Consider the following 13,500-nt stretch of genomic DNA (forward strand, 5'->3'; position numbering starts at 1 on the left):
ATGCACGTCAGGAATACAGATAGTGTCTGCCCAACCGTAATTTCTTGATTGTTTTTTTTTTTTGACTGGTGCTTTTGGCCGTGTTCAAGAATATTCACAATTGTTGGCAGCTGTGTGAAAAGTTTCTTGGATAAGTTCAGCACTACGTGAGAGGTTAGAGCAAGGAAATAGGATTGGTTGGCCCCGTGTCAGTATAATGTGGCTGGGTTGGGTGTCATGTCTGGTGTCTTCGGTATGATACTTCAGTGACGGCAGCACTTTAGTGGCATCGACTAGCCCTGCGACAAGAAGACACAGTATGTGTACAAACACCTAATGACTCTTCGTCGTCAAAATTGTTAAGTACGACGTTAAACCCAAAGCATTTATTCATTCATTCTTGGGTAAGTCTTTCTGTTAAGTACAATTTTATTTCAGGCCGACTGTCAGTTGTGCACAAATATACACCAAAAAGTGTCACGTATACTACAGGAACAAGAGCAAAACCTAGCTTTGGAAGGAGTTCCACGAGTCCTTTATTACAGCTTTTTTATTTTGGGATGAAAAGTACGCTCTTTTACTCACTTGTTCGCCACGATTTGACCCGAATACTGCCAAGGAGCCATAATCATCCATTCGTTGATTCGTTTGTGTACTGGAACGACTATTCTGATTGGTAGGCCCTACTCAAGGTTGGCCTCTCCAACAAAGAGATGTTATTTGATTGGCTTGGACGGGTCTGGAGTAGACAAACTACTGTACTAGATCTGGGGTCATCTTCGTGAGGCGCACTTAGCATTATTATAAAGTAGTCCTTATAGATTAGTGCATTTCGTATCTCTGTTACACACATTGTCATGGCAGTTAAGGGCTTACCTAGCGAAGTGCACTTCATAAAAACAGGACCTGGTCTAATGGGGCTAGGCCTTGACTTCACCTGTATTTATGTGTTAAGTGATTTGAAACGGAAACCAAATACATTATAAACAACATGTATCCACCTTGTAAAATTTTCTGAGAGCAAAGGACACGTTTTAATGGTAAAGGAAACTAACTTCTTTAAGGATATTTTAAGAAAGTCAAACTTCGCCATCATAGTTTTCACTGATTTACTTTGTCACAAACAGCGGGTTTTACAATCAGTCATCAGCAGGGTTTACAATCAGTTCTTAGTTGACCCCACAACCAACCAATCATCAACGGTTTTAGCAATCAATTATCAGTATGTTCTACAATGAATCTTGAGCAGGTCTTACAGTCATTTATGTTTAGACCCAACCATCAGTCATTAGTGGGTCCTACAATCCAACCGAAGAAAGATATTAACAGCCGAAAAACATGACCATAAAAGATATCAGTCACTCTCTTTATTACTATACCTGTAAGTACAAAGGCAAATAAAGTTTACAGGATATTTGACATATTTAGCAGGCACCATACGTAAGTGCCTTGATTTCGTTGAGATAATTTTATTGGGGTCTTCCGCTGTGCTAAAGAATACATCATATATACGACGAGGTTTTATGGATGACCACACATAACACGGACCAATAGAAACCAGAGCCATTACGCCGGATATCTCACGTAACGTCAGGCCTCAATGGTCAGCGTATACATTGTGTCAAACAAATTTTTAAAATGGCAAACACAAAGGTGTCTTCAAGCTCATGAATAGTGAGCATTGCTTTCAAAGCTTTTTGTATATAGGAACACACGGGAACAGTTACATACATGTAGTTGTCTGTTGATCCATTCACTTTTCTGTCAACGAATGCCTAAGGCTTGCTATGCACAGACTACAACTAAGTACATATGGCGCCTTTACATTAAAGTTATACTTTCACCCACCCCCACTATTTTCCTTACGTAAAAAACTAAACATTTCTAGATTATATTTGATTAACCCAGGCCTGTACGATGCACAAGGCTTCTTGTATTTCGAAGCCCGTACAAACCCTCGTGACACCGACGCCATCTATATCTATATACATGTATCTCCATGCTGAGATAAAGGTCTTTGATATCTCCCCGGGCAAAGAAAGCGCAACGGCATTCATCATTATTTCAGATCCAGGCTAACCTATTCAGAGAGCTTTTCAACCCACTATAAACCTCACTCCCTGAATGAAGTTGACATGTGAATAAAACTGCAATAATAGTCTAGTCCTGCACTTATGCTGTCAGTCACATAAACTATGGGTGAGGACATGAGGAGGTTATGTTCCTTTACAACAAACCCTAACACTGTGGGTATAGGGTTATAAAATGATTTGTAACTGCACTCCTGCATTATGCTGGTGTCGATCACGTATATGAGGCCACATTGACATTTACTGCACATAAAACAGAAGGGTAAATATATATCTTGCATCTTACCAAGTAATAAATGCTGTGTCAATGTGATATTCTTACACACGTGCTAGATAAATGGTACCTCAGTCGATCTTGCGCTCTAATAAGGCCTACATCTTGTGGCCGCCAGTGTTCATACCCAGATTGATCTCGCCGTACTTGCAAACTGAAGGCATGTGTCATTTCATTCTGTCTTTTCATATACTCACTTTTACATAAGACAAGTTTTCACCAAGTCCTTGTGTTATGTATAGTCAACATTACTTCGGTCTTTTCACGAAGGTGTGTTAGACCCTGTTATGAAATAATAACACCCACCCTGTCACGTAATAAAATAGCACGCTAGCGCAGCGTAATGACCCAGGAGCCTCTCACCAATGCGATCGCTGTGAGTTCAAGTCCCGTACATGGGAAGGTCTTTCAGCAGCCTGCGGATGGTCATGGGTTCCCCCCGGGCTGTGCCCGGTTTCCTCCCACCATAATGTCTAAGTGAAATATTCTTGAGTACGGCGTAAAACACTAATCAAAAAAATAAAAATAAAAGTCACGTAATACAAATTTCTGTGTAATGCAGTATCACCGCACAACGTAATATAAGTTGCTGCGTGATGTAATTGCACTTTTTGTAACAAAAATCAACCACTAATGTAATTTTTTTTCAAACGGTGTATATATGTATGGTCCTAATACTGACAAATATATAATGCTGCCTCACTGGCACACCATGCTGTAGACTTCCACCAGACATGACGTCCTTCTCATGCGTTCACAACTTATGGGTAATGGACCAACCAGTGCTTGGTCTAGTGCCCCATCATGGTTTGAGCACCAGGCGAGGAAAGCATAATATGATCTGGGGGTTTTATAGATAGGTATGTACTTACGGAAATACTTAACAATCCTTGACTGAGTGGAAGTATTTAGAGTTCTTGTTGTTCCTTTCTATACTTGTGTCTACGTGAGACTGAATATGGCCGGTGTCTTGAGCTGTAAGGCAGCATTAGAAAGCATCAGCCCTGCATTATGATCGGCATCATGTATAATGTGTGTTTCTACAATCCTAGTTAAAACATGTGCATTAACTGCTGATCCTGCTCTTTATATGTAGCTATATAATTATACAGAAACATATTTTATCTTTCCTGATAAAGTGGAAGAATACAGTGTTTGTACTCATTGGCCCATCATTGGCCCATCACAGCTTAACGGCCTTTACGGGCTGACTAACTCAATGGTTGCTGTCAACAGATCACTACACCAATATCAGAAAGCTGCATGTTCGTGTCCAGTTCCAGTTGGTTTTGCCCTGGCTGACATTATGTTAAGATGTTTGGTGAAGTAACAGCGCTATCTATAAACAGCCGTCATATATGTGATATATGTTTATCATTACGGCGTAAAACATCATGAAGAGTCAAATAAATAAAATCAATAATGAAGCATTGGGTGCAGCTTTTCAGTGTCCTTTTCAATACGAATTCTCGGCAAGAAAGGTGAGATGATTCCAGTTATATGCATTATATTCGCTCGAGCCTACACACTTACATACCTTTTGCTCTCAGATGGGACTGGTGTGAAACAGTTTATTTTTTCGTTTTTTTAGAATTTTGGGCCAGCCATCGGTTGAGAGCAGTCACGTGCAGCATGAGAGCTCATACCACACTGCACTCGCGTGATCCCGGCCAAACAGAGCTGTCAGAGTAATTTCAAGTCAGAGTAATATCAACATGTAGACGAAAACAAACTGTCCGCGATTTCACAATATCATCAAAACAAGTAATGTATGCTATTTTTAGTAGAATACTTACAATTTAGTACAAGGCGGAAAGGAGGTACTATTTTAAACTTCAGCTGAACACAGCAGTTTTCAAGAAGATCACAGGTTACCTCGGCCTACCTCTGCTCAGATTACTGGTTCATTTCTAACCAAGCAGTAACATCGGTGATAGGGCTTACCTGTATCAGACCAGTTTAAATATCCGATACAAATCTCCCTGTCAGCCTCGGATATCCCCCAACAATAGCTACAACTTACACGTACAACAGGAATTTTTGAACTCGGCCAGTAAGCTGAATATCCACTGCCAAACAGTGATAGAACTCAGTCATTTTACATTCATATCTTCTACAAGCTGAACTTTCCCATGTCAGCCTATATGCTGACCTGTACTCACGTCACGCTGTCACTTCATCTCCCGTAGCCTATCCCAACTTCATTTTTTTTATCTTTTTTTAGTTCACATGTCAGGCTCGATTGTATATCGACATTTCATTTACTAAGATTGGGTAAATTATTTGATAGGCTGTATAGTAGTCTACTTGATAACTGGTGAAAGTTATGTGCTGAGGTTACAGAGATTTTAGGTATCAGTATTTAGCACATATTGCCTTTTTCCTTGCCGGGCTCAACCAGTCTATCGGAAGGATTTATAAATAGTACCGATGGTCTATGAAAGTTTTACTTTTTGTTTGGTACAACTTGTTGAGTTTGATATTTTGTTGCTGGAAACTGACGGTATGTGTTAGATGGTTTAACCTATGATTGACACCGACAACACAACATTGCATCGAGGCGAAGCCGAGATACAATGTTGTGTTGTCGGTAATCCTTGTCGATCATAGGCTAATTTGCACATAGGCCACCCCTGCGTGTACTGCTTCAAATCAGTTTACCCTTAAACGTTCTGAAATTTCACAAATATCGTTTTGTTTGGTAATATCATTATAAGTATTCTGTACGTTTTACAGTCATACGTCTGTGAAACATGACTGCAATATACGCTTATTTTCGAAATCAGGATATTTTGTGTTACACCTTACATTTTTAACGCCGCATTGCACATTGCCGTCACTGTGGTTATGTTAAACCCTAAATGTCTCTAATCCTAACGCTACTCGTAGAAACAAATTTGTAACCCAATCCCTGATACTGAATTTTATCCTGTTTCCTGGCGAAAAAACCACATGACCGCGAAGTGTGAAACTTGTAAATTATCCGTGACGAATAGCTGTGACGTCACGCGGCTTGACCCGCTTGGCTGCATGATCACTGGCCCAGGACCTTCGTTGTTAAACACAGCGTGTCCAACTCTCAAGCTACGAACTGATCGCACCCGGCTCTAATTATAGCTACCCGGCTGGCGAGCCCCGCTGGCCTTACACCGGTTCTGCTCGTTCAATCTTCATTGGTTTGTTCTGGCTACGTAGACGGCCGGTCATCGCTGCAGAGCGTTAGCGGATGCGCAGAGCACAGCCTAACTCAGGGAGATGGATACTTCAGCTTACCTTGTCCTTGCCTTGTTTCTCATCGCTCTGGCATCGTCAGGTAAGGCACGCCTAGTCTTAAATAACGGTACAGTTGTAAGGCATTTGTAATTATGAAAGATGCAGAAGTTTGCGAGAGAAGAAAGTCTCCGCCGTATGTAACAAGCGCATGTCAGCTTGACACAGGCTCCTTGAAGACGCCATTTGTAAGAAGAAAGTTATACTTTTCTGCCGGCTTTTGAGCGGAGTGCGAAAGTTGTCGGATATACGAATCGAGATTGCGTGTGATATTGAGACATATGTTATTATTAAAATACTGATTCCTGCTGAGTAAGTTGATGAAGTGTTCATTATATTTGTAAATTGATCTTCACGGTCGTCAGTTCTTTTTTCATCTCCGCAAGTAAAGCAGTGCAAGTGGAGGGGAAAGTAGAAAGCGCTGGGAGATGCGCAGTCAGGCTTCTGTTTCTTAAACGTTCACGGGAACGACCATTTACAGCCGAGCAGCAGTTGCATCATGCAAAATAGCCTTCACCTCAGATTTAAGATGTGATAATCCATTGATCATTATGTACTTGTGTTGGCTGAATTGGAATGTCCCCGACATTGTGCCCAGCGGCTGTAAGGCATTGCTGCCGCGAGTTGGCCTATTATACATGTATGTTTTGGCCATATCACATGATCACTCGCACACAAATATTTCACAAGCACGGTACCAACTTTTTTTTACAGTGATTTGTATGCCGGATGCCTGCTCACAATTTTCACTGAAAAAAAAGCAAAGCCAGGCTTGTGGTACATTAATCATATCACGTTTATTTTGTAATGCATACCACCTGTGTCATGCGCGATGTGGTATAGGGTTGGCATCCGGGAAGAGACGTGTTTAAAAGTCAGACGTGTAAACACGTAAGAAACCCCGGTACACCTGCATTGTGTCACACACTTTGGCATATTATAATCAGATAGGCCTATATATATATATATATATAAAATTTTATTTTATATATCTGTATATTCTGATCTTAAAAGATGCATAAGACAACCTTTAATTACAACCTAATCATTTTGCTCTCATTGTTGGTACGACCTAGATGATTATCAGCGCAGTTGACGATGCTCGTGTGGCCAATTGTTGAAGACCACTTTGGTGCTTTCGACATACTGTATCTAGATGTCACACGTGGGAAAGGTGCCATAGGTCAGTGATTTAGCCTTGGCAATCTCGGTTCCTCCATGTATATACCTTACTACCATCATACAAGTGAAAAATTCTTGAGTATATGGCCTTAAACAACAATCAAATCATAAATAACAACATTAAACAAGTGACATGTTGTACTGCGTTGTGAGCGGTTAGCAGTGTTTCAGATACCACGACCAGTGTCATCAATATGCTGGGTCAGTTTTACTGCATGTCGTTTAACTACGTCCACGTGACTCGAATCGTCTTTCAATCTAGCAGCCATTTCATGCATACAAACTCATTGTAATTCACTTCAGTTGAACTTTCAGCTAGACTTAATCTGGTAAACCCTTTACGCTGATGGTTTCATAAAAGTTCTGTTTGTAGCAATAAGCAAATAGATAACTCCAGCCATCTTCGCACAGGCGTATTCATTTTGCACCTATTACAATTTGCTGACGTGATATTCATATTGGCATTGGGCATTTGTTTTACATATGCATCACCCCTGTATAAGAGGGGCCTCCGTGGTTCAGTTGGTTAGCGCGCTAGCGCAGCGTGATGACTCAGGAGCCTCTCACCAATGCGGTCGCTGTTAGTTCAAGTCCAGCTCATGCTGGCTTCCTCTCCGGCCGAAAGTGGAAAGGTCTGTCAGCAACCTGCGGATGGTCGTGGGTTTTCCCCACCATAATGCTGGCCGCCGTCGTATAAGTGAAATATTCTTGAATACGGCGTAAAACACCAATCAAATAAATAAATAATAAATAACCTTTATAAGAACTACGGCATTTATGCAGCTGCCAGCAACCTGTGGATGGTCGTGGGTTTCCCCCGATTTCCTCCAGGATTCCTCTCGCTATAATGCTGGCCGCCGTTGTATATTTGAAATATTCTTGAGTGTGGCGTAAAACATCAATCAAATAAATAAATACATACATTTATGCAACTCCACACGGATCATTGACTTTCTCACTATACCCCGCTGTTTTTCATCACAATGGCTTGGCAAACCGCCTGTGGCAAAGACCCTGTATAACAGTGACTAGCCCATACATATTCCGGCAGCATAAAGGCGAGGGAGAACCGGAATAGGGCCAGACCGAATATATGTACGCATGAAACTATAGTATCAGCATTAAGCTCGTCAGCATCGTGTTACTCTAGTTTGACATTTGCCGGTGCATATAGACCCCAGCTGCCAGAGGGATTACCAACGCCGAATGATTATGAATTCGGCATCGGGGAAATTGCATTGCTAATGTTATTTCTCCTACCCTCTTATGTATATCTCCACGGGCAAATCTACAGACAAGCGTATATACATAGATTAGACAGGCAAATGTCAAAAAAGGCCTCATAAATTATCAGATGGACTACTATCGTTTTCGAAATTATTTGTATGCTTTCCATGTTTTTGTAGTAACTGTAGTAACGTGACCAGTGTAATAACTTAGGGCTCAACTTGTCGATGATATATATTCTGGATATTGCATCATCAGTCATAACTGTCATTGGACGCCACCAGTCACACAAGATAAATAACCAGGCGAAGCCCTGATCAAGTGACGTGAGTTCGATCCTTTCTCTGGGCACAGTGTCTATTTACAGGTGTTTGACGGTAAATGTACTGGAATTCTAAGGTTTTCAAGGGGTTGACTCTGTCCAGCCATTGGAATCGGATTTCTGTGAAGTTAGATGTACGGGAACTTGCGAACGAATTGGAAGTGCCATGGGGTCGAACATGTTTCTAGTCCCCGTGCCTGTAATTCTTTGATGCTAGATGTTAATGAATACGCTACTTTTCACTGAGCTATACGTCAATCAACTTGAATCTAAACCAGCCCCATGTTTTACCTGCTCATATAATTCCAAGAAAATATTCACATTGTATCAAAAATCTGCCCATGCATATTTTCGTATGAAATACCTCATCATGGCTACAAAACACGTTGACCCACTTAGCAAAGAGCATATTGGGTCACGTACACCTTTAAACTGTGCTCATCTGTACATTTACCTGGTGAGCATGCATACATTACATGACAAACCTTCATGTCAGAGAGAAAACTAGGGTATAGAGTATACGGGTTAAAATCCCAGTGACGCACGTTATTACAATATGAGAGAGTAAGACCTGTGGGATGAGTAGGCTACGTCACTTTTTGTCGGAGCCTCGCACACAGTAAGGCGTCCAAATTGTCTAATATATTTGGGATATTACCGTAGACTATAAAACATTAAGATTAATAATTTTGCCAATTGTAGGCAAGGGCCTTCTTTGAGGCATACTATATTCTATCACTTTCAGTCCTATAATTTCGTCTAGTTTCTAGTAAAATTGGTGAGTGAGGCGAGTCGTCGACAGTATTGTCAAATATTATACAGGTGGTGCATGCTGTGGGGGTGGGACATTATAAAGATAGTGCATACCGTGGGATGGAACATCAGGAATTGTCAGCTCTCGGCAAGTGATATTCAATTCGGGCTTCGAATACCACTTCTCTTGAGCTGAGAATTCTTGATGTCCCGGCCCAAAGCATGCACCATATGTTTTATTGTACCGGAAAAACAGTACCTTTTTGAGTTGTACTTTAAATCGCCAAATTTGTACATCAATAAGGGAGCTATAACCACAATCCGGTTGTTCACGTTACGAACAAACAGACACCAGAGAGCACTCAAAGGGAGATAACTGCTGTGGAATAAACGCACGCGATCGTTGGATATTAGCATGAGGTCGTTGGATATTGCCTCGTGAACGTGGGATAATACTTTGTGAGTGAGACGTTGAATTCCTTGGCGATCGTTGTACATCATGTTTTTTGGGAATATCATGTGACCGTCTCTCGACCAATGGAAATTACCCTATGAGTTATAATAACAAGTTCCCCTCGCCAGATACCTGATAAACGTCCTGACTTAAAGCCGCGGCCGAAACGGCCAGAGTTGGCTGCGATTTCATTGGCCAGAGCCTACATATCGGCTGCGGAGAGCATATATAGGTATGCCGAAGGACCCAGCGAATGGGTCGAAAGGCTTACCGCGTGCACTGGAAATACTGCAAGTGTTTGAAATCCAGAGCACATTGTGTAGAGCCTGTAAATATACATCTTCACTCGTCCTTGAAAAAATAATAATAGTTACGTATCGCAAACACGCCGTCGTCCTATTATCATGAAAAACAATCTAAAATATCGATTTCTGAAGAAACACAAGTACACTACGGCGCAGATGTTTAGTTTTGTTACGGTACACCAGTGACACAATACACAACTCTTTTGTGCCTTAAAAATAAGGTGAGGGTAAATCCTAACGACATAAATATAAGAGAGCTTCTGTGGCGGAGTGGTTTGCGTTCTAGCGTAGTATAGTGGTTCAGGAGCCTCTCATGCACCAATGCGCTCCATCTTATTCCGGCTTCCTCTCCGGTCGTATATGGGGATGATCAGACTGCAACCTACGGATGGTCGTCGGTGTCTCCCGGGCTCTGACCCGTTTTCCTCTCATCATAATGCTGGTCGCCGTCGTGTAGATGAAATATTCTTGAGTACGGCATGAAACATCAATCAAATAAAATCAAATGTTACAAAAGAAATAAAACTGTACTATGTATACAACCTTGTTTAAATAATAAAGGAGCCATTTTCCCAGATGGTTATAATTTTCGAAAGTTAGTCCGCCGGTGGATACACTCAGAAAAGAAAACAGCAGACATAAACTGCTCTTCAGAAAATTGCCACATACTGAGTGATCTAAAAGTTGAAATCGACCAAAATTTACAGTGGTTGTATAGAAGGAGCTTTCCATTTAAATTAAGTATTGTTATATTCAAGACGTGGCCGTATTATGTTCCATTTCCTGACCTATGTTACCACCTCTGTTAATAACAACAATATACTTTAGTTGCTTTACTGCTTTTGTTTCATTGGTTGACTGGTTTAGACATTCTCCATTTAGATGACATCAATACCACATTGTCATTTGCTGAGGAGGGCGATGGTTTAAGAATTCACTTATACATATGGCAGGAGAGTGGGCATGGCTTTCGCACTGTAAGATTCCTTTTCGCTTGTAGAAATTCTGCGTTTATTGCTTTGGTGAGAATACGCCATTTGGGTCATTCTAGACCAGTGATATCTAATACATCATAATTAACATCACCGAATTTTTACATCTTATTATGCCTATGTCATAATGTTGTCGGCGATGGTCAGTAAGAATCAACTAAAACCACGATAAGATAAAGGTTAAGGGTGTGGCATCTTAGAAAACCACAATACTGCATGCATTGAGCTCGTATTATGCATGGACGTAAAGCACAATAACACGAGAGAGATTTTCCATTGTGTGTGCTCTGTGTGCATATGAATTTATATAAATCACGTGGCGTCCTCTGGTTTATTGGAATGAATGGTAAGGTTCATGGGAATGTTAATGGTCGTATTGAGCTCAGGTTGGGACAGAGCATACATCAGGGAGATGTTACATTGTTATTTACAGTAAATTACAAAATTCCTGATTTCGCGGCTCGCTTCTGTATTAGAATCTATGTCAAGATGAATGTTTAATGTGTTGAGCTTAAGTTGTGTATTCTTGTGACTCATGCATGCAGGCGAGCTCTTTGGTAATCTTGAACAGTAAACATGAACAGTTAGAATGAAGCCCTAACCGAGGTGAATTGAAGCCAGATTTGACCTGTTACCTTTAACCATCTGCCAACTATTCTCCATGCTGTAGGATATTGCGTTTTCTTGATGTTTTGTAGTGAGCGGCCTGAGCTGTTATGAGTGTAACGTGGAATGCCGGAACAACACGAATGCATGTATTGATAAGGACAGCGCTGACTTCATCAACGACACAGAATCAAGCAGTAAACGTATCTCCTGCGACAGTCCGGCTGAAGTGCAGGGTTGTATTTCCTGTATGAAGATCAGGACAGGATACAGGCGATATGAGCACCGCGGGGAATTTATAGGTAAGTAAAAGCTTCACAGTGTCTTCAGGGGAGGTCGAGAATAGAGGGACTATGCTTACGTAGCAAAACAACATGTCATCTTTTTATTAGATTCAGTCTGTTGGTGTCCCTTAAAACAGTGCAACAAAGAAGTATGACTTGGTGCCTGTGGAGTTGTGATCCACTTCATAACAATACAGAACGTCTTTCAGTCAAATCTCTGGATCTATAGTTGTTCAAAAGAATATAAAGATATTACCCTATTATTCGCTTTTCGATATATGTTGCAAGATAACTTGACAACGTAAAAATGAACTGAGGATCCTAGGAACGAAAATACGTATTTAAGGGTGGTCTTTATGTACCCTATTGATAATATATGTCGTTGGTAAGATCACCAAACTTTTTCCACTGCTTAAATTAAATGTCATGTTTGGTTAAAATTCTTGTGAACTCTGCGCCAGCTTTACATCACCACTAGACAAGCCTGGCCTTTTGAGCCTTTATCACGTACTTAGTCTTGCTTAGGCTTAACCTCACAACTGATGAGATTCAACTATAATCAACATTCGTCGATAAAGTTGTTTTAGGTGTCCGTTAGAATCAGATAGAGAATGAATCCGTATCAAGTATTAATTCTAAGAGAGGTTTGAAACAGAGTTTTAGTGCTTTCTAAACTTCATTTCCTGCCTCATCACAATGGTTCCAGTGACATTTGAGTTCTTCGAAATTTCTGTACGAAGTTTGCTGGTGGTGACATTGATGTAAACCGAATGTAAACAGCGGTGCGTGCGCTGTAATCAGTATGGTTACACTCCTGTATGTAACATCCTGCGACCATTTTCTTCCCACAGAGGGTGAGATAATAAGTAAAGTGTGCCAGAGGACACAGGAGACCCCTTACTCGGACGATACCTGTAAGGAGAGGGGCCCCGGCTGGTCGCTGGACGTCCTCTGCTACTGTTTCACCGACTACTGCAATTCAGCATCACGACTCACGCTCACGTTTCCCATCCTGGCTCTTCTACTTCACGCTTTAATCTAGGAATTCAAAAACGATTTTTGTCCATATTGGAGTATTCCTGCGTTTGCTGGCTGTACTACTGTGACGTGCTAGATCAAGGCCCTTAGATCAATGGACACAAACTAAAGTTTGTTATAGAATCTGACTTGCTTTATCCATCTCTCAAAAGCATTAAAGTAAAACCCACAGAAGCTGTTTCCTTAGCATGGCTAGTCAACCCTTTGTAGTAGGCGTTATAGTCGGTACATGTTCCTAAAATCCATACCCAATACATATGCACTGAAAAGTCACAATCGCACAATTTTTTTTTTTTTTTTTTTTTTTTTTTTTACTTTTTTGACTTTTTGTGTTTGGTGTACTATAGATATTTGTATGCATCCCCTATTGTCCACATATAAGGCAAATTGTCCGGAAAAGACCCACCTCTGGAAAGTACCAATGATAATGACATTGAAATTGCTGTTGCACTGGCAACAGTGTAATGACGTGGATTTGCATTGTTTTTGAACAGGCCAGAGACCAGCTGAACTACTGGATAACTGGATTGGTGGAACAGGGTCCATTTGATAGTGTTTTTACCTAAACTGCATTTCTGTCAAATAGACAGCCTGAACTCAACGCTTGTTGATAAAGATGTTGTATACAATTGTGACTGTATCTAATGTATAACTCTTGTCCATGTGCTCTGCGAACGTCCGTTTGTTTGTATATACACGGCCCCGGACAACGCACATCTGGTGT

General features: G+C 41.0%; 1 protein-coding gene across 1 annotated transcript; it reads left to right on the plus strand.

Moving 5' to 3' along the window:
- Nucleotides 1–5,385: 5,385 nt before the first annotated feature.
- On the plus strand, nucleotides 5,386–13,054 carry LOC135469119 (uncharacterized). Its single transcript, XM_064747650.1, has 3 exons — nucleotides 5,386–5,656; nucleotides 11,547–11,756; nucleotides 12,590–13,054. Exons 1-3 carry the CDS (start codon nucleotides 5,599–5,601, stop codon nucleotides 12,778–12,780), a joined length of 459 nt encoding a protein of 152 aa, XP_064603720.1. The 5' UTR covers nucleotides 5,386–5,598; the 3' UTR covers nucleotides 12,781–13,054.
- The last annotated feature ends 446 nt before the right edge of the window (nucleotides 13,055–13,500 follow it).

The sequence above is a fragment of the Liolophura sinensis genome, chromosome 6, assembly GCF_032854445.1.
Source record: "Liolophura sinensis isolate JHLJ2023 chromosome 6, CUHK_Ljap_v2, whole genome shotgun sequence".
NCBI classification, from domain to species: Eukaryota; Metazoa; Mollusca; class Polyplacophora; order Chitonida; family Chitonidae; genus Liolophura; species Liolophura sinensis.

Coding starts and splice junctions, on each gene's coding strand:
- LOC135469119 (XM_064747650.1), top strand. CDS start 5,599: ATGGATACTTCAGCTTACCTTGTCCTTGCCTTGTTTCTCATCGCTCTG. Junction 5,657..11,546: donor CATCGCTCTGGCATCGTCAG/GTAAGGCACGCC, acceptor GATGTTTTGTAG/TGAGCGGCCTGAGCTGTTAT. Junction 11,757..12,589: donor GCACCGCGGGGAATTTATAG/GTAAGTAAAAGC, acceptor TTCTTCCCACAG/AGGGTGAGATAATAAGTAAA.